Below are 23,684 nucleotides of genomic sequence, written 5' to 3' on the forward strand. Positions count from 1 at the left end.
CTCAGGCTCCGTAATCGCTCTTCGATATTTATAGTTTACAATATTCGTTAGCTTTTACAAAAAAAAACCCCTCAAACGATAAAGTGAAACTACTCACCTTGTTCTCTTCTGTCTGCTCGCTGAATGAATAAGCTCCGCTCCTGTTACGAATATCGCACTGTACTGTGGCCAAATCGTCTCTGAATGAAATCTCATGTTCAACGTTTATTTGTCGAACACACAACAATGGAATTCGTTGCATCGACTTGTTAGAATAAAAAATCAAAAGTACTGTATGTTCCATCTCAACAGTGCAGCAAAGCAAACAATATCTTGAAACGAAACACATGGTTTCGCGCAGTTTCTCAAAGTGTGCGCCGCAGCGGAGATATTGATTCGCGTGCTTATTTTTGGTTTGAAGGTGAAATATCTACTCAATTATTCTGGAAAGCTGCAGATGAACTATGAATTGGGAAAGGGAGCCGCGGGTAACAGTAATTTAAGAATCACTGGTTTGGCAGGTTTGAAAGCATTTCATTAGAACTATAATGCATTGGAAAACCGGGTAGATTCTGACTCAACTCTGGCTTTAATCACTAAATAAAAGAAACTTGTGGTCACTGAAATTAGTATCCTGACTTCCATTACTATACGTCATTTCACTCAATATTATGCAGGGTGATTCAAAACTCAACGTACAACTTTTAAGGAGGTATAAAATACCAAAACAAAAACTAGAACAGAATCACATTTGTGTGCGTGTGGGTGTGTGTGCGCGCGCGTGCGCTTGAGCACTTGTTGTGAAACTTATCGTGTACACGTACTGTCCTCGTGTAAAGTATCGCTAAGTAAAGAGTTTTTCCACCCATTATTGGCTCGTCATTTCCGCATCATCTTTTATCCTCCAGCTGATCAGGTTGGGGTTTCCAGTCATACATTCCGATGTGATTCTGTTTTGTTTTTGTGTTTTCTACTTCCCCTAAAAGTTTGTACGTTGAGTTTTGAATCACCCTGTATATTTTCTACATGCAACATGGATGCACAGAATCCAGAAATATGTTTCCTTCCACTTTCTCTCTCGTTTATTGAGATATCTTACGTTATGGGATATCGGTTTAAGTCCGTTATAATGATAGCTCACAATTGCTGGAAAAATTTCCGTTATGAGCGAATATCAGTTTTTTTTCCTCTATATGTAGAAAATTCGTAGAACACGTGCAGAAGCGTAGAAAATTTTTTGATTTATCTGCATTATAATCGGCTTTTTCCATGATTCTTCTATCAGATCATCATCGAATGAGAAAGCAAGTTAGTTAGGCCCGTGATACACATGCTGCCAATTAGCACTATTTATTAAGGTATCTTAATGTTAGAGGAGGGTACGAGATGAAAGAAAACGTTTGTTGTCTTAATGAAAATTTTGTGGGATGGTGGAGGGGGGGGGGGAACAAACGTAGGACCTACTTCTGAGGAGACGCAAGCAATGTCTGTTTCTCTCATGGGCAAACGGGACACGTGCCCAGGGCTCCGCAAGTTTTAAGAGCCCCAAAATTTGTATTTCCTTTCAATATTTTGATTTTTTTACAAAAATATTAGTGAATACTAAATTTTTAATTTTTGATAGTCTTGGGGGATCTCTTTCCATGCCTCTACCCCCGTGTACGCTTTCGACTCGAAGAACGCTGTATAAAAGGGGCTCCATTAAAGTCATGTTTGCCCAGGGCTCAAACTAGTGAAACAGGCCCCTTGGCACAAAGAATTTCTTAGAGAAATTTGGAGTTGTCAACCTTCAAAAGCATTTAAATTAACAGAAATTGATTGTAACAGCATATAAAAGGTATTTTCGATATTTTGAATTTTTGGTCGGCTGGGATTCTTCATCTACGAGTCACGACCCAAACTTGATTCGCAAGGGCTTACTAGATGTGGAGCATTCGAATCCGCTTACACCTTGTTATAAATGTACTTTTACTGGTTTCACTCATTTCGAAAAACAGTCCTATGGGTCGCAAAGCTGATCTTGTTGTTGATTTTGTGTCGCTGCTGAGAAAGGTTAAGAACCCCCCTGAATCAGCATTCTGGGCTGATTCCCATAGAATGATGGACCTTGCTTATAACGTCGATAAAAAGTAACCACCTCGGATATAACGACAAATTTTTCGTCGCTTTTTGTTTCCGTTTCACACAATTTTCCCAGTAAATTCCTAAGATTAGATCTGAGGGTATTTTTAAAGGCAAGTCCTCTGATCATTTTTAGAAAAACCGTTGAAAACATTGAAAAAAAAAAGGTTAATTCTAGAATGATTTGAAAGAAATAATTCTAGAATCAGTGAAAGAAATGGACAGGTTAAAGTTACAGTGGTGTAAGTCAATAATTCTCATTTTGAGGAAAAAGGTTTTAATAGAATTGTTGTCATAAGTTCCCATGTTAACAATTTTTTGAACTCACAATTCTGTGGTGTTTGGTCAGAACATGATAACTCCAAAATCACATTTTTGAGATATTGCATTTTCATTGTCGTTTAAAAATCAGAAATAAATCATACACACAAATTCTAATGAAAATATCATACGTTAGTATGTTGTTTAGCTGTACGCACGTATCTGTGCATTTATCTCACTTCTAATTAGTTATAATTAACAAGACCTACTACTAGATGAAAAATACATTTTTTGGAGATATCATGTTCTGACCAAACGCCACAGAATTTAGAGGCGAACTATTAAAGCTGTGACTTGATTCATTTTTCTTTCAAGAGCTAGCACTTCTAGATTGAATTTCTGGACGTAGAATTGTTGAAAATTCGAATTACACCGCTGTAACTAATTCTCGGTGAAATGGAAGAAATGATTCTAGAGAAGTCATTATAGAATAAATGAAAGAAATAATTCTAGATGAAATGAAAGAAATAATTCTAGATGAAATGAAAGAAATAATTCTAGATGAAATGAAAGAAATAATTCTAGATGAAATGAAAGAAATAATTCTAGATGAAATGAAAGAAATAATTCTAGATGAAATGAAAGAAATAATTCTAGATGAAATGAAAGAAATAATTCTAGATGAAATGAAAGAAATAATTCTAGATGAAATGAAAGAAATAATTCTAGATGAAATGAAAGAAATAATTCTAGATGAAATGAAAGAAATAATTCTAGATGAAATGAAAGAAATAATTCTAGATGAAATGAAAGAAATAATTCTAGATGAAATGAAAGAAATAATTCTAGATGAAATGAAAGAAATAATTCTAGATGAAATGAAAGAAATAATTCTAGATGAAATGAAAGAAATAATTCTAGATGAAATATACAAAATAAATAATTCTAGATGAAATATATAAAATAAATAATTCTAGATGAAATGAAAGAAATAATTGAAATGAAAGAAATAATTCTAGATGAAATGAAAGAAATAATTGAAATGAAAGAAATAATTGAAATGAAAGAAATAATTCTAGATGAAATGAAAGAAATAATTCTAGTTGAAATGAAAGAAATAATTCTAGATGAAATGAAAGAAATAATTGAAATGAAAGAAATAATTCTAGATGAAATGAAAGAAATAATTCTAGATGAAATGAAAGAAATAATTCTAGATGAAATGAAAGAAATAATTCTAGATGAAATGAAAGAAATAATTCTAGATGAAATGAAAGAAATAATTCTGGCACAAATTGATGACAGAAATAATTCCAGAATTGATGAAAATTCAGGATTACTGAAATAAATAATTTTCGAAACAAATAATTTCAGAATTAAAGGGAAAAAAAATCATAAATCAGTGAGACAAATGATCTCGTATTTTCTGATAGGAATTATTTCACAATTAAAAGAAAGAGGGGAGTGGGATCAATCGAGAAGGAAAATAATTTCAGAATTACCGAAATAAATAATCAAAAATCATTTAAAGTGATTTCACATGAAAATTGATCTCAGAAGTAATTAATTTTATCAGTAATTCATCAAAAACATTTTTTTTTAGAATTAGTGGGGAAAAAAAAACTTTTTCAGAACACTAATCGAAATTTATAATTATTAAAAGAAATAATTTCAGAATAAATAAAAGTCATATATAAAAAATACAGCAATTATTTTAGTCCCTGTTTAGATCAATCGGTCCCTTTCCATCAAGATGCCACTAAATTACATGAGTTGGTGACCCGCGGGCTTCGTGGGAAATTTCAATTTGGTCCACCGTGTCCGAAAGGTTGAAGACCCCTGTTCTAGGGCATTTTCGTCTTTTGTTTTATTTGTTACCTAACGTTGAAAAAAAGCTTTATTACATGTTGTGTGTCGTTTCGACTTGCTCATTGATTCTGTATCAAACATTTCCTTACTTGGCCACTTTGGGGTCATTCAAGTATTACGTCAGCATCAAGGGGGGAGGTGTCAGTGTTTTGCTGACTTTTGCTGACAAGGGAGGGAGGGGGTCAAAAATGGCTGAAAATCTGCTTACGTAATACTTGCATGGCCCCTTTCCGAGTTTCGCCCTCCCCAACAGTGTTGTCTTAACATATGGGCCTACTCGGGCACGGTCCGGGGGGCCTCGCAAAAATGAGATCCGGTTGAAATTTTCTAGAATTTGCAGAAAAACCACTTGGCCCGGGGGGGCCCATGATGCTCTTAAGACGGCCTTGCGCAGGGGCCCACCTCGGCATCCTACCGGAGCCTCAAGAGAATGGGGGCCTCACAAAAACGAAAACAGGTTGAAATGTTCGAGAAATTTTGTTACAGTAAGTATGACCATTGATATTCATCGCACATGTTTGCCAAGTTCATTTTTTCCGCCGTGAAATACATTTTTAGTGGACTTGCTATAACATTGTTTTTCTCGCCAAGGATTATTCATAACAAATATTTGGTGATTTTGTCAATATATTTGGCAACGTGTTTGTGCGAGAATCGGCAATGTTCCATATCAGTTTTATCCCCATTTCCCGTATTTTTCTGGATCAAATCGGTCATCCTTAATCATAAAGAAATAAAAACTTCAGGCAAAGTATATTTGATTGCCTCCGATTATATTTTTCGTCCAAAAGGGCTTGCAAAATGTCACTTTCGGTTATAACAACAAAATTTCATGGAATCTTCGATGTCGTTATAACCGAGTTTGACTGTATTCCAGGCCAGCATGTGCTGTAACAAGAGGCCCCGGTGTCGAAATGGTGATGATTGCAATGAATGTAACGATCTTTTTCGTGCTTTCGGTACGAAATGAAAAGTGTCTGCGCCAACGATTTGTCGCAAAACCCGATCGATACTCGCTCCCCCTCTCTTCCACCATTTTCCACCGAAAGCTCCCTCTATGGGCCTTTTTTTTTTTCCAACCCGCCCGTGAGTCTTACAGAGAAGGCAACACTCGAAGACGTCCCTTTACTACTACAGAGTAAAGTTCGACCGTATCCTTTTTTTTTATGCGTTATAATGTCAAAATAACATGTCTTTTTGTGATTCATTGGTTATCTGACTGATCACGTTCTCGACTTCGAGGATACGCGAATAATAACTATTTAAGTATGTTTCATGGGGGGAGGGGAGGGGGAGAGATAAAACGCAGTTCTAACAAAATCGCGTGAGGTTTTTACCGATTCCGATGTGCGAGGAGCCTAGGGCTGGACCCTTTTCTTTTACTTTTGATGTAATCCTAACCTGCACGGGTTTTGCTCTTAATTCTGTTTTCCACCCCATAGTGGCAATGATTTTGGACTGTTATGGTCTAAAGATAGAAATATTTGCACAACCTAACCCCCCCCCCCCTCCTCCGTTTAGTTTATATTGCATCAGAAAAGAGCAAAAAAAAAAAAAATTTCCCGACCTGACTTAATTTTTTTCTTGTCGGAGGGCCCAATTTCCGTATGGTTAAGTTGGACCCCAAATTTACACTACACATATATACACTGACTAACCAAACATCCTAGATCCGAGTCCCTGGGACCCCAATTACTATTTTTCCTTAGGGCCCCTTCATGTCAAAGTCAGGATCTCAAACAAGATATATTCACTGACTTACCTAACATTCTTGATTCTGGTCACAAGTCCCCTCCCCCAATTCCGGCTTTGCCCAGGGCCCCTTCACACCAAAGTCTGGCTCTGAAGGGAACATTGTTACTGGAATGTGGCACCTGGATAATACTGGAATTATCAAGATAATTTATCCATTTATGCATGTATTGCCTTCATGCAATGACAAATCATATTTGTTTGTCACAATATGAACATTAATTTAAGATGTTGTCGCAATATAAACATTGGTTTAAGATGTTGTCGCAATATAAACATTGGTTTAAGATGTTGTCGCAATATAAACATTCGAGATGTTCGAAATTCAAAAATGTGTGTTGCCGTGTTTGCATTAGTCCCATATAATGCACCTATAAATTAACATTTCATCCAAAGAAACCGCATATTAATCATTTTTGTCATCATTCATCATTATATTTGCATGTTTTGTAGTTAATACATCCAATAGTGTTTGTTTCATAGGTTTGTCGTGAAGGGAAAAACTGCTGTTTCCACAGAGTTTATGTTTAGTTTCAGAATCAGTGCATAGTTTTAACAAATGTATGATTGTCAACATGTTTTATTGTGTTGTGTAATTTTAGTGATTCCGAAAGAACTCTGTGCATTTCTTCTTTTGGTTGTGAATCTAATATTAATTATACTTAATATATACAGGATTCCCAGCAATCTCAACAGTCTGGGAAATGTGCAAATATTTGGTAACGGTCAGGGAAAAAATGTATGAAGGGAAAAAAACAAATTTCATAAGCACTTTGGAAGGTTAAGATTTTGAATTATATTTTTTTCTTCCGGGGGTTTTAGTCAGGGAAATTCAACAAACTTATCAAACAGAAATTGCTGGGAACCCCGAAATAACATATTCCTTGCAGGTAGAAATACCTTTCATTTCTTTCTCCTTATGAGCTTGGTACAATCATCATGATGATTTATCGAAATATGGTGTTTGATGTGACAGATTCCATAACAATAAAAATCCAGATCGAAAGATATGGCCAAAGACACAATCTATCTTTGTAACTTCCGTGTCTCAGTCGATGGAGAATGGCTGTGTCTCAGAGAACTGACTGATGTACAATTCGATGTTCAGCAGCAGCAGCAGCAGCCAACTCCTGCAATACTGAGACAATTACATGGTTCAAATTCCATCTAGATAATTCCTCCTTTTGGATGATGATTCATGTTGTTCTGGTGTATTGATTGAGTTGGGAAGAAATGTATTTATTTTTTCTGTTTCAGAAAAAGATCCATATGCTGTAGAAAGACTGAATCTCCTGAACGTGATGAAACTCGTGGTAAAAGAACTGATAGAGTCATCTCTGAAGTATGGCCGCATGTTAGATTCGGATCACGTTCCTCTGCATCATTTCTTCATCTTGCTCGAACATGCCATGAGACATGGACTTAAACGTATGTATTCTGAGAGATATTCTGCCAAGTATGAGATACTTCATTATTTTAGGACAGATTTATTATCAGTAATATTCGGGATAAAGTATTCTCAACGAATAAATGAATCATGTAAAAGAAAGTTGTTAGATGATCTTGCATAGTCTCGGAGGATGTTGGACATCATCTGCAATTGATTGCTTCAAGAGGCTATACATCTAATTTATTGAGAAAATATTACTTTCATTTTAAAGTGTTTATATTCAGTGCATATGAATAACAACGACACAATATTTCAGCCAAAAGAGGACTTCTGGGGCCTAAGAAAGAGCTTTGGAATGTCTTGGAATGTGTGGAAAAGTACATGCCGGAAGCTGCTGACATTACAGCTAGTGTGCGAGATTTGCCCACCGTAAAGTATGTATACTACATCTTTTTGACTCATGCTTCCATTGCAATACCATTTGTTTCATTAAATCAAAGTGTTTGCTTAATACAGATAATGTTTCCTTCACCGATTTCACTTCCAGAACGCATCTTGGTCGTGCAAGAGCTTGGTTAAGGCTAGCTTTGATGCAGAAGAGGTTAGCGGATTATTTTAGGAAGTTGATAGATAAGAGAGATGAAATTCTAATGTGAGTAGAAGCATTTGATTCTCAAATACTCAAAAATTGCGAAATTTCTTGTTGGTTGGAAAATTTTAGTGTGTTGTTGATTGCCTTTGATTTCAGTGACTTCTATGAGAAAGAGGCTCTGATGATGTGTGAAGAGGCTATTATCATTGGAGGTCTTCTGGTCGGGTTGAATGTCATTGATTGCAATTTATGTGTGAAGGAAGAAGATCTCGACTGTGAGGTATAACCTTAATGTAATTCATGGTATAATATGATTGAGCAGCATGTCATTTTGATATTTGATTTGTGATTTCTACAACTATTTCTTGTGATTAATATAACAAATATGTTACGTTTTAATTACATAGCAAGGAGTCATTGATTTCAGTCTGTATCTCAGAGAGCCCAGTTCCGAAGCTACAGAGAATGAAGGGTAAACTGTTTTTATTTTTTCACTAGAAATAACACAAATTTTTTTTTAAATTGTTTGTGCTATAAATTCATGCAGTTGAGTATTTATTGTGAAACCCCTCTAAGAGGAAAGAAAACAGTTCTTCAGAGAAGTGGTTCCCTCTTTAATGGAGGTGAACGGGAGACTAGACTATAAAAAATTGGCCCTCTCAGGAAGGCGGGAAATATTTATAAATGGTGGCCTTTCAGAGAGGTTTCACTGTACCATCTTATTATGCGGAGGAATTTGGGTTCTTTTTTCTCTGAGATTTTCAAGTATTTCAGACCTTAAACGTAAAGAACTGAGAGTGTCTTGAAAGAGAATAGTTTCTTTACTGTTTATTCAAGTCATCTTTTCTCATATTCAATTTTCAACCAATTTGTGGTAAAAAAGCTTAGAGTTATTATAAATGATCAGAGTGATTTCATGATTTTATTGTAAGCATATTTATTGTGTAACATTTAATCAAAAAAAAATTCCAGTACAATGGGTTTGAATTGAATGTAGAAGCCATAACAGCAAGTTGTGATCATCATTCCCAATGCAACTAATCTCTCATTTTCTGGCATTTAAATAATACAGTTAAACCTCTTTTCAACGGAACCTGTATTAAGTGGAAACCTGTAGCCAAAACACACATTAAAAAACCTGTATTAAACTGAACCTGTCTGACGCGGAAACGGAAAGGTAAATTTTATCCTTTAACGAAAAATTTCACACAAACACTTCAATTGTTTCGCTACCAATTAACCAAAGGATCATACAAAATATTAGTGCTTCTGTTGAAATTTTTAATGCAATGAGTGCTTGCTGCAATGCAAGTTCTACTTCACCCACCCTTACATTTGTAAAAACCGTTACCCTACTTGATGCTGTGATTTTTGAAAAGCCACATGTAGTGAAGCAGTTGCTTTTTGTGAAATTGTAACAAAATTTTTTGGTAAAGCAGGCTCTTCTATGGGAGAAGTCAGTGTGGTGGTTAGATTTCCAAATGATATACAATGACTTATAAAAAATTGTATGCAAGCTGCTTTCTGTGATCGCAAGTGCTGAGCAGGGCTGGAATTAGAGGGGGCAATTTCTCAGGCAGCAAAATTTAGGAGGGGGGCAAATTTTATGAAGGAAAATCATTGAATTTTTTACGGTGATTGAGACAGCAAAATCATGTTTCCCCCCAAACAAAAATACTAGTTACGGTCCTGAAGATTACATAAACATAGATGACAATGTACAAACTGAACCTGACACGACAGATATTGACACCCTCATTGACAATTTCAGAAAAAATCAAAAATAATGTAAATGTAGTAATTTCAGATGAAGAGCAGTGTGGGAGGAAGTTTCATACAGATGCTGTGAAAACCTGGGCCATCTTAAGATCATCATGGACCCTTGGGCCAATTGGTTTTTCTGAGACCCCATTTGGAAAATTCTCGAAAATTTCAGTTGGTTCTCATTTTTGTGAGGCCCCTTTTTTCTTGAGGCCCCTGGGCCCATGCGTTAAGATGGCACTGGTGAGAAAACATAAATATTTAGTAATTATAGAGTAAATAATGTACATTATTTTATGTACATTTAAATTAATGTTTATTTTCAAATGATTTATTTTTATTATACTGTACTTCAATTACATACGAGATCGTTTTATACATTATGTCAATTGAACCTCTGTTAAGTGAAAACCTGTGATCAACAGAAAAATATCTTGGTCCCTTGCGATTCCGTTGAAGACAGGTTTTACTGTATCACAATAGAATCAAGGCAAGATCACAATCCTGTGGTGAATGAAGGCCACACTGTTAGTCTCCAACTGCAACATGAATAAATTTCCCATGATGTCCAGTTATATTTGTCCTGTAGCAGACTGCTCACAGGAGAAAAATAACAAATGCTTTCTCGCTGCTTTGCACCCTCACACTGAAAATCAAAAGAAACACTTTGAGAGAATCTTGTCTCATAACATCAAACTCAATCGCCATGTTTCCGATACTGAAGGCATAAAAAACCATGAAACCACTCTAATCATTTGTTTACAACAAAAAGTCCCTTGAGATACTTTTGAAAAGCTGTCTTTTGAATGACGATATCTGAAAGTTTTTGATTTCCAAGTGCTGATTTACTGAAATAACAGCATTATTTATGAATTTTCAAACTGGAATTGCTTAACACGATTTTTTCTCATTCAAATGTGCATTTCATTGAAATGTGTAGATCATCGAACATTTAAAATTGTGTAATTATGTCAATTTATTCTTAAACATTCTCAGAGTGGAAACAAACAGCTTCACTGCAGTATTGGACCAGAAAAACTACATAGAAGAATTGAACAGGCATTTGAAGTAAGATATATGATTACTAGCTATCACACATGTAATTATATTCAAGGATGGGCTTAAGTATTTTGCAGCCCCTCTGAATAGCGGTTTCCCAATATCCCCATGATATCCATGGGTACTCTAGTGCCCTCCAGATTTGCATTGCCACCTGAGAATGACTAAAACCACTCTTTCATGGTCATAAAAAAAACCATTCAGCAATAAATATGGACAAAAGCATCTGCTGCCCAGTAGAAAAATTTTGAGTGTGTTCCTTAGACACCTGGAGGTTTTGGGCTGTCAGGGTTGGAAAACCGATTATCTACCCAGGCCCTCGCCTTAGAGGGTTCTCTATCTTCGACTGAATTTTAAGCTATTGCTTTGTTAAGAAGTTGGAGTCAAAATGTAATGAAAACATTTTTATCCCCTTTTGTGGCCCAGTGCGGCTGCACCTCAAACTGTTCAATGCAACGCACAGCTTTCTAAACAACTGTCAAAGTTTCTTGGGAGAGTTGCTAGAATTTCCAAATTATCCATAATGGTTGGAGTTTGCTCTCCAACCTACGATGGCCTTGTAGCTTGAAGAGATTTTATGCATCAGACAATGGCTGCGAAAACCTATTCTGGTACCCATTCCATGATGACCTTTTTCTTAGCACTACTTTGATCGAAATAGATCACCAGTATAGGTTTGTGCAGATTATCAAAAGCTTTTATTGATTTTGCAAGCTTATGTGAGCCTTGCATTTAGACCAGTGTTTCCCAAAGTGGGCAATATCGCCCTCTAGTGGGCGTTCCAATGGTCCGGTGTGGGGGATGATAGAATCTACAGATTTAACATAGGATCCTATGGGTTCACTTGAGTGGGGGGGGGGGTGCGATGAGAGAAAAACATCTCTGAAGAAGGGGGGTGATGTGTGCGGAATGAAAAGTTTGGGAAACTATGATTTAGACCAATCGTGACCTGATATATGACAAAAGCTGATTTCCTACCAAGAAATGGCCATGCCAAAAGAGTTTGAAATTCAAGCAAAAAGTTAGAAAATCCTTTCCCTGGGTTATTTATGATCATCCACAAATGTTTCACAGAGATGTTCAATTATCAAGTTAATGTGCCATACATTTTCCCTCTAGTGCAACTGTCACAAATTTGCAACAGAAAGTTGAGCAGTTACAAACAACCAATGCCCTGATGAAAGAGGACCTTGCTATAGCAAAGAACCAAGTAGTCATCCTCCAACAAGAGAACGCTGAACTGAACAGGATCTGTAATAAAATGACGGAGGAAAGCAAGAGAAAGCTCGAAGTTAGTTTTATACTCATGCTTCGTCGATGCAACTTGAGTTTGAATTTAAGTGCCTAAATTAATTGGAATGCATAAAATAGTTTTTTCGCCCATTAATTCTTCAGGAAGCCAAGGCTGATATGAGCGCCGAGAGGGAAACATATCAGAATACTCAAGTAGGGCTAGACAGTATGTACAATGACATAAAGCAACAGCTCCAGGATGAAATCCAAAAGCGAAAGGTCTATATAGCTATCATTCATATCTATTAGGATAGCATAGCAGAGAGCATTTGTTTTACATGAGTATAATGACTATGTTTGTTGCATTTTGCATTTCTACAGGAGTGGCAGGTTGAATGTGAGTTGCAGAAAAGCTTGAGGGATGAAGCAGATGTGGCCATGAAGCTACTGGAGAAGGACATTCACGAGAAGCAAGATACGATCGTCTCAATGAGGAGGCAACTTGAAGACATTAAGCTTATCAATCTCCAGCTTTACAACAAACTTCAGGTAATTGTGCTTTTACGAAACTTTACTTGTCAATGGATATATTATCTCATCCTGGAAGATGTACAATGTACAACACACCTGAGTGCATTTTTCTATTTTATTTTACAGGAATGTGAAAACTCCTTGAAAGCAAAGACAGAAATCGCAACTCAGCTAGAATCAAAAATCACAGAGTTGACAGATTCGGTTCACCGACTGGAGGATAAGTACGGACTTTTGAATGAACCAAAACCTTCTGTTACAGGTGGTGACGACGTGCAGCAGAAGCACCATCCATTATGACAACATCTGGGGCCGTTGTGTTTCACGATAGAGCTTCTTATGCAAACCTTGTTCTCCGTGTTGTGCTGTGCCTTGCTTCTGATAAAATTCATAAGGCTACAGTTAAGCTTCGAGAATTGTTTGTGATGCATGGCGGAAAAAAATCTCACTTTCTCTTTTTTTAATCATGCATGGGTGTCTCCAATGTTTTCTTCTTCATATATTTCTTTTTTCTTTCTAATGAATTGGGAATTACACTATGTGTAGGGACGTTGGAGCAAATAGAGAACAAAGGGGCAATTTCTCTCCTCCTACTTTTCCTTTTATAGAAAGAGGGCAAGGGCAGTAAGGCGTTTGTTTATATTTGAGAATCCATGCCATCTTGAGATTTAGTTCATATCTATGTTGAAGTCATTCCAATAAATGAGCTTTTTTGGATTTATACCCCATCCCACAACCTTTTTCTTCCTCTTGCCCTCTTTTCAGATTGCTATCTTCCCTTCCTTTTTCTGAGCTCCTGCCCTTACTGCTTCTTTCTGAAATGTAGCTTTCTTTCTTGCCCTTATAAATTTCTTCTTTCTTTCTTGTCCTTCTTATGAATTTCTGCTCTATTTCCTAGCCCTCTTATAAATTTCTGCGACCCCCCCCCCCCCATTTTTCTGAATTTAAGCCCCCTTCTTTGTTTTTTAAATTGCTCCCTGCCTTTGGCTTCCAGTGTTCTTGAATGCATTTTCTTTTTTCAATAATTTTACATGTTGCTGGTGTACGGTTCTATTGCTTATATTACGTTGTGGATCTTACGAGCAAGTTTTTGAGACTAGTTGAGGACTAATTTCGAGATATTTGAGGGTCGAGCTGCTGATATTTGCCAAGTTATTTTAGTTGCTGGTCGTGTTTTCCGGAATATGTTGTTCCAATCGATCTGTGGTCAATTGTATTATTTATCTGTTCCTTATGATTGGTTTCTTCTTTGGAATGAATACCTATATTTTCTCTTTTGTTTACTCGAATATGTATTCATATTTTAGCGTCACCATTAACCACTTTGTGGTGACAATTTTGATAATTAGCGAGAATTTTTGTGGTGCTGGATTACTGTTTTGGTGATATTTTAAGAGGTGGTTGGGTAATGATTCGTGAAATAACTGCCGGTTCGCATTGAGATCTGTTTTCACGAATGACATTTCCTTTGTTATGTGACATTGAGTGATTTCTGAGAAAATCGACTTTCTTTCTTTGCTTTCATGAAAGCACACGTTGAAAATTGTGATATATATATGAATTCGTAGCTGTTGTTCTAACAGCATCGTTTCGGAACTACCTTTCTTATTACAGTGCTATCTACACACCTCATGGGAAACCTCCTAGCTGTAAATGTATATAATATCCAATGCTTTTTTGCAAGTAGTTGTACCAGAAGTGTAATTTTTCATCCAGACTGTACATATACATATAAATACATGCATGAGGAAATATTATTTGATGCGCAATGTTTTGTAAAAAAAAGAAAAAAAGAAATGACCTTGTAAGACTTTGTTTTTACAAACTAATGATGTAACAGAAAGTTTTATTAAAAAGACATTGTATGCTTTGAATGTTTCTCTAGATTGTCTTATGTATTCTATAGAAACACATCATGATTTATGGTCATGAAATGCTTTCGGAAGCGAAAATATGATTTTTATAATCATGGGTATAGTTTATTCAAATAAAGTTTTTGGGATAGTTTTCTTTTACACACTGAATATATTCATACCTAAAAAAAGTCAATAAAGTTTACATTACAAACCAAAAAAAACAAACAAACGAGGGGAAAACCTCATAACATGCTACGAAAATATTTAACATTGTAGAGAAATCGCAACATCTTGAGTTCCATTTGGGTATTTTCATCATTTTAACATTCAGCTGCAACATATTCATACTAACTATGGCTAATTGAATTATACAATGCAAATACAAGGCCACAACAAGCAAAATGCCCAACGAGGTGGCCGAGGAATTAAAACCAACAGCTGTTTTTCAAGGTCACTGATGGGATTCAAATTAGTCAAACTATATGTTGGTGGGCTAACTACTTGGCTTACTTATGATTAGTAGACAATTATATCCCCCTATCTTCTACATTATCAATTTTTTAAAAACATATATATTTATATATTTATAAACGTTTAAAATTCAAAGAGACATTACACTAAACGTGGATTTCAACTATTAGATCATTGAAATGCGGTTAAAAGTATCGAAACTTTTTATTTTCTTCTGAAAATGGGATGCACTTTCTTGAAAGCAGTGGTAGCCCTAGAACAACCTATTTTTTTAAATATAAAGTTTTTTAAAATTACTTCGTGTTAAGACATGAAGGTACTGATCATTGATTTTCATCATGAAGAGTAAAGAAAGCTCCTACACCTGATTTAAAATTGGCAAAGGGAATATTTTCGTTCTTATCTATTAAATATCTGAGCAGTTCAAGGCAGTGCCTTATTTGCCTCTCTATACAGGGCAACTACTTAAATGAAACCTGTTAGAACTATTGATGCATTGAAATTCTGCATAATCTTAAATTATCTGGCATTTACAATATTTTGGTTATTAAAGTGGTGTTTAGTAGTGTAGGTTTGTGTTTGAATTTGAGCTGAGGCATAAGCTCATGATAACTGGGTTAATCTAAAGCCTAGTCTAGCCATTTTGAAATTTCCCTGCAGTGTAGGTTCAAGTCAAAATAGCCTGTCTTCAGGGGTGAAGTCATAAAGTGACTGGTAAGACAAAATGAATAAACTAATTTAGTTTCTGGCTAGAGCATTTCAACCAAAAATCAGTGGGCAGTATTAAAACTCGCTTTTCATGAAGCGAATGTCATCACATTTCAAAAACTTCCACCAAGATATCATTGTTTAAACTTTGAAGTTGTGTTTTCCAAACCCTATCCCCTCCACAACCCTTTCTTCAGAAATGAAAAAAGTATTCTCAGCTCGCCCATTCCTAAGGCAATTCACAGGATCTTGTATCTCCTAGTCCATTCCTACGCTCTAAAAGAGGATGATAATGATACTGCCCATTTTGAGAACATCTCAAGACTTTGCGCAATCTTAATTCATTGTATTCAGGTTTGCATACTGAAAATTCTGAAATTACCAAAAGGTTCTTTCAAGCATCTATAATTTCTAAATAAAAGAATACTTTATTCTGTATAAAGAAAGTCTTGTGGAATCCATCATTGAAACTTTTTCGTTTATGAATCACATATTTTCATGCAGGATGTGTATTCATACTTTTTGGTTTCAGTCTTTTAATAATTTCAAATTGTATGGAACGTTTCAGATGTCCAGTTAATTGAGTTTTCATACTGAACTCGCTTCACTTTGTGCGTTCACATTTCCATTAGTCTTTATATTTCGAAAATTTCAATGTTGGTTTTCGACTTCAAGCTCAAATAAATCAGCTTAGATACAGAAAGCCTGTTGAATTAATTAAAACAGCCATAAACAGGAGAAACTCTTAGGCATTTTTATGTAATCAAAATCCTGCAGATTCGATTTTTTAATTAGCTCTTCTGCTCCCAATAGCTTTCGATTATGAAATTTCTTTGTTGATTTCTTACAAATATTCGCTGCTGTATCAAGTTTGCTGAATATAAGTTTAGATTTTGCACCACCGTAATTCTTTCATGTTTTATCAACAGGAATTATGATCTTGTGAAATTGAAAGCTGCAAATGAGGAATTGACCCGGAAGTATGGGCTGCAAATTGTGGAAAAAGATCAACTGAAGTATGTTGAGATTGTTTTAATTAGTTAAGCGTGCTTATAGTTTAACATTGCTTACTATGATTGCTATCTAATATTACTACTGCTGTGGTTCCCAAACTTTTTGAATTGCGTCCTTCTTTTGACAATTATTTTATTGATGGACTCCCCCAGTCATTCTGAACTTCATTAAAAAATAATAATTGCACTGCCATTCATTATCAAATTATATTTTTAAGACAGTTAATGATACAGAATTTGGGTTTCCTGTCAAGCAGCCTTTAAAATTTTAATCACAATCTTCCATTAAAGATTCCTATTTCAGATGAAAATCAGAATATCCTATTTCAAATGATGTCCATCGATAGATAGCGCTGCGCTAATACCATTCATATGTGCATAGTGAGCTCTGCACATTTTTCTAATTTTTTGGAAAATCGACATTCTGGCTGAGATACCCGAAGATGCAAGAGTGCTCATGCGTGTGTGAATGTGTTGCATATACACCAACCTGCATCTGACAATCAATGAAAGTTAATTAAAACTAAATGACTGTAGCATCATCTATTGTTGAAATCTGTAACTACATGATTTCATCAAACCTGATAACTAAAACTTCACATGCATGTCTGACATACATGCAAAAAAAAACCCAATTAATTTTTATTATTTACCATTTTTAAGATATTCAATTTTGAAATTTGTGTCCCTTTCCTTTTAAGGCTTTACTGTATATTTTTTAAATACTTTCATTACGATGTGCATTTGGTGGTCGTTCATTATTGCACGTTCAGTAAACCCTTAATTTAATGAACTTTGATTCTATAGTCCTTTTTATTTCATGATTTTATTTTACTTTATAAGGATCCTGAATAGATGTGTTTCATTAATCTTATTTCAATTATGGTTTCAAATCTCAAATGGCTTTAATATGGCTGCTAAACAGATAACAGAATGAGTTCATATAAAAAAGTAATTTTTGAAATTCAATTATTATATCGGAACATGAAAGTGATTCAGAATATATAAAAGGAGTCAGAATGTTGCAAAATTCACGTGGACATATAATTAAGTCCATCATAAGTAATGTTATTTTTTGGACATGAGATAACTTTGTTTAAATGAAAGTGGTGTAAGCAATCCTACTTTTTGGAGGGATGTAAGAAAGAAATCTCTTCCAGAGAAATTTAGAGTTTACAATTTAAAGGGGCAAAAATATTTTCGATTTGAAAAAAAAATCCAAAAAGTTGAAATTAAATTTAAAAAGTTTAAGAAATTTATGGTTTAGAAGACATTCCTTAGTCCCTATTAGTTCATTAAATAGAAACTTCACTGCATTTAGATGGTTTTTATCGGTGATGACGCATGATTACTTGATAACATATAATGCAATGAATAGGGCATCGCTGGAATCTGATCTGAAGATAGAGAAAGAATGGAGAGCATCATTACAAACCACAGTTGAAGAATATAAGAAACGGATGTCGACTTTGAAGAACACTATAGAAACCCTTAGAAAAGCCAATCAGGTAACAATTGAATGTAAATTATATATATATATTATTTTATCTGATCAATGAAAAACTTGATGTGTTGTACTTTTTTTTAATTAAAATTTTAGATCAGTTGTTGAATGTCTTTTATAGGAATATGAAACGCTCAGAGTGAGTCATCTGGAATTACAAAGGTTTTGCTCAGAGCAAGAAAGAACATTGGAAGAAATGGGAGTGCAACTCAAAGAGTAAATAGCTTATACTCCTAAAATGTTTCCGATGGGGGTGAAGCATGCAAATATGTTAATTTTTACATGCACCTTGAAACATTAAAAGAACAAATTAATAACCAAATAGAATAAATTTTCATATGAATATATTTAACTCCGGAAAAAATTGCTTTGTTGCTTTTTTACTTTCAAAGAAACACTTTTTTGTGCAAAGTACGAAAGCCTGGATAACCAAGCGGAGATCGAGATGTAGTTTGGAAAGAAAATTCACATTCCTCTGTGAGGAATCGAACCATCAATCTCTCACTGTTCAGGCGAGTGTTCTAACCATTGAACTACAAAGGACAGACATTTTCCTTCTTTAGAGCATAAGTATGAATGCTGAACGGGACTGCGTATGGACAGCCTCCTAGCTTGGCTAATAGCTCTTATGACGTCAGCCCCCAGATGGCGACATATAGAAAGAAACGTGTCACTCTCCACTGTTCATACAAAGTACGAAAGCATGGATAACCAATCGGAGATTGAGATGTAGTTTGAAAAGAACTACATAACTAGAGCCTACGTAACTAGGCTGAAGCAACCGGAGCGCTGCTCAAGGGTCTTAAGCTGCCCTCCCCTCAAAAATATAAATTTTGCATACTTATAACCCTTTCGGGGGGAGGGGGGCAAGAAAAGTTCGCCCCGAAAAGGCATGCCTTGGTTAGAATTTATTTTTAGATACAGAAAAACTGTATATTTTTATATAACATTAGGTAAATTTAATTTCACTAATTTAATTATGTGTGCAAATTAATAACTGCATCAGTTTTTTGCATAGTTAAGCAGTTTCTTCCACTTGGAAAAAACTTGTGCTGGAACAAACCAACTTCCCAGCAGAAGAAACTAGTCTTTCTTTCATATTCTCATCATTTACACTCTTAATGTAAAAGTTACGTCAGCCTTTTGATCAAGATTCCATTTCTAATTGAAGCTTTTCATTAGACCTGAAGAAATTTCATTGAAAGTTTTAAAAAATCTGTTTATCTAATTTCAATTTAACTGAAAATTTATTTTTGATGTCTTACAACAACTTATTTTTGACTTCTTTAAGTCACAAAACAATAAAACATTCATTTAATTAAACAACACTGATCTTTTTTCGTATTATTGCAAAAAAAAAAAATTGCATCTTATTTTAAAAATCATTAGAAAACACAGATTATTACAAACAATAATTACAATTTACAATATTGGAAAATATTATCAAAGTTCTCATTTTCCTCACTGCAGAGCAACACTGAAAAACAAGTTTTTTAGTGGTTGTATGCAGTAATCGATTTTCTCAGCTTATAAAGAATGAATGCAAAAGACGAGAAAATTCTTTTGAGTCCTACAGAACTTGAAAGAGTGCTTAAAAGCATTTTGAAATACCTACAAAATTCATCAGGTATGAGCTGTCATTGTTAGGAAGTGTCTTCTAAGTTGGGAAAAAACCACCTTTAAGAAGTAGGTCTCTTCCAAGCTTATTGCAAAAGAAATGAAAGAAACTGATTTATAAAAAAATTACTTGATTTTGTATTCATGCAATCATAATTTATTGCAATTGATAGAGGATTTTATCAGTTATAATGTAAATGTAGTGTAGTAATGTTATATAGTATATTTATTTTGAAAGGTTTTATTAGTTGTATATTTAAATAAAAAGTCCTCTATGTGTAAATTTTAAATTACTTTTATTGACAAGAAATGTACGAGTTCTGAAATTAAAACTCTTTTTTTATTTTATCAGTTCAGTGTAACATGGTGTAATAAGACTACCTTTTTGTTATGTTAACCATTAGGCTGTTCCAAAGTTGAGTGGATAAATCGAAAAATATGTTTAAAATTCTCCTTAAACCTGCTGAATTTGGGGAAAACTTTGAAGCATTTGAATGCAATAACAGCTTTTTGAGAATTTTGGGTATTTAACACATTCTTTCTCACCACATTACTAAATTAAAAGCTCTTTGAATGGTATCACTGGAATAACGTTTTTCACGTGCAATTAAAAAAAAACCACACGCAATAGGTAATATTCAGAATCGATGCACTGATACATTGAATGCTATAGAAATGTGTTGGGTTGCTTCATTAAATCTTTGAACTCTCCATGCAGCTTAAAATTTCTAATTTCGTCAAATATACTTCTATCCACCTCATGCAGATAGTCACTCACAATGATTAGAAACCATTACAATTAAAAATGCTTCTAAACATTTCAATTGGCTGTTATATATGATGTCTCCCAGCCGCTTTGGTCTTATTGGATTATCATGTAAAAAGCCGATGGTGTCAACTTTTTCAAGTTCTTAATATATTTTTACTATAAAATTATTATGTAATACAATTATTTTGTAAAAACGTGTATTAATTGCACTTTAAGATGCATAATACTTTTTTACATTCAGATTAACATTTTGTGTGGTAGTTGAAATAATTTGTGTGTTTTATTGTAAAATTATATACTGCATATCCTGGTAAGATATTTATAATTAAATGTTAAAAAATATTGTTTTAAAACGTATTTGATATTTATTCTGCAACTAATGAGGTACAAGCATTAATTATATGTACTTTAATTAAACAATAATTAGTGCACATTCTTATTTTCATCCATTTCTTCCATTAGCCCTGAAGAAACTAACCCTGACTAAAAGAGTTGATAACTATTTATGCCATTGATTTTTCAGGTCCAAACTAAAAATGGAGGATATGAAAGAAAACCAAATGACGTTAAAAGAAGCTGTATGGACCAATGACAGTCAGGCTGTTTCATGTAAAAACTGCACTAAACATTTCTCTGTTTCTCGTAGAAGAGTAAGTTTTAATTATCGTTATAGTGGTGTTTAACAACACACATACTTTGTTCATTGTGTACTGTTACTGTATTGTTGTGTCAATTTCTAAGAAAAATACTTTGGTGTAAAAATGTGTCTATATTATATATATAATTATGTTATTACATTCCAGCATCATTGCAGAAACTGCGGTGACATTTTCTGTAATTCTTGTTCAGACAATACCATGCCATTACCATCATCGGCCAAGCCAGTGAGAGTTTGCGATCAGTGCTATACACTTTTGATACAGCGGTACAGTTAGTGAGTGCATTAATTAGGGGGAAAATTTATATGTGTGTTTATATATATATATATTACATATACATGAATGTGTTCGTTATTGATGCTTATGAAATGTGGATCTTGTGCATCATGTATTCCGATTGTCCACTCATTTTGAGACGTTTATGAACATAATCTGGCATATTATATATATGTGAGCTTTGTATATATTATTTTAATTACCAATAAATCAAGACTAAGAGAGAATTTTTGGGAATAAGAAAAAAACGACAAACATTATTGATTATTTTATGAAATAAGATGAAAATGTTTATTCGGGATATGAGAAGTGATAATTTGCATGTATCACTTCAAAGTAGTCTTTGCTGACTATGTTCTTCTCCGGTAGCCCCGTGGACCACTTGATAAGATTTATAGAGTTTCGCAAATTGTTTCGAATGAGCTTAGTTGTTAGCGAGTATTTGATGGTTGTTATTGTACCCCTCACTGTAAGAGCTCTTTTATAATCTGTTTTAAGAATGTATTATCCTTATTTCATATTGAAATGTGATACACTTTTCTTGAAGTTTATTCATTTTCTTATTTCGTGCATTAATTCTTTTTTCTTGATAATGATATTTTGAAATTAAATTCAGCTTCCAAAATTACTTTTACTCGTAACACTTATAACACTTTTTCATTTAAATCAAATGCATCATGACTGTACCACCATGATTTCTCGAAGATAAGCTGCTGCAGTGTAAAAAGCAAAACAAGTGATGTAGATGGAAGGAAATGTTTTCAAATTTTTGGAATGTTTGAACTGAAAGAGGGCATCCTACCATTCCCTGAAAGGGCCCAAATATTAATTTCTTTAAATCTTATTAGCTTACTCAATCCCTCTCTCTTGGGCAGGCACCAAGGTGTCACCTTGGCATAGTTACTGTCTTGGAAATTGCACACTAACTAGCTTTAGCAGTGGCGGCTGATCACAAAAAATTCCAGGGGACGTCAAAATGGGTTTATATTGTATTACGATTACATCAGGCAGGGCCTGATTTCCATATGGGCAAGCAGGGCATTTGCCGTGGACCTCATGATTTTGGAAATTTAAATATATTGTATTCACTGGCTAACCAAATATCTTTGGCCCCAGTTGCAGGGTGGGGGGTGGGGGCACTAATTTCTGCTTTGCCCAAGGCCCACTGAGGTCAAATTCAGGCACTGGATACGATTAATCTAGCACTTTTTTAATATATAAAATTTTCACATTTAGATCAAGGAATCACACTCACAAAGTCGATCAGGGATTATCAACAGATATGGCACATAGGTTTGCACATTAATCAACACAGTTGAAGAAAATGTGTGTGGCTGGAACATAGTTGGAAACAGACTTGGAGGTCTGGAAGGGCAAAATGATGATATCAATACATATATAAACATATATATTAGGTCACCTAACACACATCTTTAATGTTGGAGGAGGGGGCGTGACCATTTGTATCCTCTCCCCCCACCATGGGCTGAAAGGGTACATCGCTGAGCTGGGCTCAATGTATGAACAAAATGTTACATGTGAATCAAAAAAAAAAAAAAAACAGCAGGGCCTAACTTAACATTTGTTGGGGTTCCCAGGTAAAGCAGGCATGGGAGACTACCTCTTATCAAAGCATGGGCACCAGAACCTGGAAGCTAAGGGAACTTGAAACCTCCCCCTAATAATTCAAGAATATACAATGCAACATATGTCTTTGAGCCTAGTGTATGTAGACCATCTGGGAACCCTCTGTTTCCCTCCACCCCCTGATGTTTTCCCTGTATCAGCACTTCTTGGTCAAAGATTTAGTAGGCGTTTTACGATCAAGTAATATACTAATTTTACGATCTGGTAGATTTGTTTAGTCAGAGCAAGTTAATGTTGTTGAAATTTGGAGGCCCCCCCCCCCCCCACTCAAATTATGAGGTCTCTTAGGCAACATATTTCCTCCAATTTTTTTTTTCAACCTGCACTGACCCACTTCTTTTTTGTGTAGTAACATTACGCAATGAAATGCTACTACATTCACCAGCATTTCTGACCCAAGGACTAGTAAAATGTCTGAAAAAGTTTGACAGAATTACACTATGTGAGGCTTTAACTTTTTATTAAAGCCATAAGAGTAAAAAAATTTACTTTTCAAAGCTGCAGCTTATCATCCAGAAATCATGCTGCATAAATTGAAAATGTATACATAACGTTGCTTGTATTTGTGCTTTTTATTTTAAGATATAATTAACGAATCTTTTTCTGTTAATCACAT

The 23,684-nt window shown here is 34.7% G+C and overlaps 1 protein-coding gene across 4 annotated transcripts in view; it reads left to right on the plus strand.

Moving 5' to 3' along the window:
• LOC149081405 (RUN and FYVE domain-containing protein 2) overlaps nt 1-22,966 on the plus strand; it is a 38,026-nt gene extending 15,060 nt beyond the window's left edge. The window contains exons 1-17 of one of the 4 annotated variants that reach the window (XM_089238224.1): nt 5,196-5,381; nt 6,982-7,136; nt 7,240-7,410; nt 7,689-7,806; nt 7,920-8,024; nt 8,121-8,244; nt 8,372-8,436; nt 10,722-10,793; nt 11,904-12,075; nt 12,156-12,296; nt 12,399-12,566; nt 12,675-12,772; nt 16,513-16,599; nt 17,975-18,104; nt 18,222-18,316; nt 21,010-21,136; nt 21,290-22,966. In XM_089238224.1, coding sequence (XP_089094350.1) covers nt 5,197-5,381; nt 6,982-7,136; nt 7,240-7,410; nt 7,689-7,806; nt 7,920-8,024; nt 8,121-8,244; nt 8,372-8,436; nt 10,722-10,793; nt 11,904-12,075; nt 12,156-12,296; nt 12,399-12,566; nt 12,675-12,772; nt 16,513-16,599; nt 17,975-18,104; nt 18,222-18,316; nt 21,010-21,136; nt 21,290-21,421 — 2,145 coding nt within the window. In that variant the 5' untranslated portion in view covers nt 5,196 and the 3' untranslated portion in view covers nt 21,422-22,966. Of the gene's footprint in view, nt 1-5,195; nt 5,382-6,981; nt 7,137-7,239; nt 7,411-7,688; nt 7,807-7,919; nt 8,025-8,120; nt 8,245-8,371; nt 8,437-10,721; nt 10,794-11,903; nt 12,076-12,155; nt 12,297-12,398; nt 12,567-12,674; nt 12,773-16,512; nt 16,600-17,974; nt 18,105-18,221; nt 18,317-21,009; nt 21,137-21,289 lie in introns of those variants that run through there. The other 3 variants (XM_089238225.1, XM_089238227.1, XM_089238226.1) reach the window with 3 other exon arrangements.
• Nucleotides 22,967-23,684: the final 718 nt, after the last annotated feature.

Source organism: Pholcus phalangioides, unplaced genomic scaffold (genome assembly GCF_987345545.1).
Source record: "Pholcus phalangioides strain wild (caught in Gottingen) unplaced genomic scaffold, Ppha-v1.0 ptg000010l_1, whole genome shotgun sequence".
In the NCBI taxonomy this organism is placed as follows: Eukaryota; Metazoa; Arthropoda; class Arachnida; order Araneae; family Pholcidae; genus Pholcus; species Pholcus phalangioides.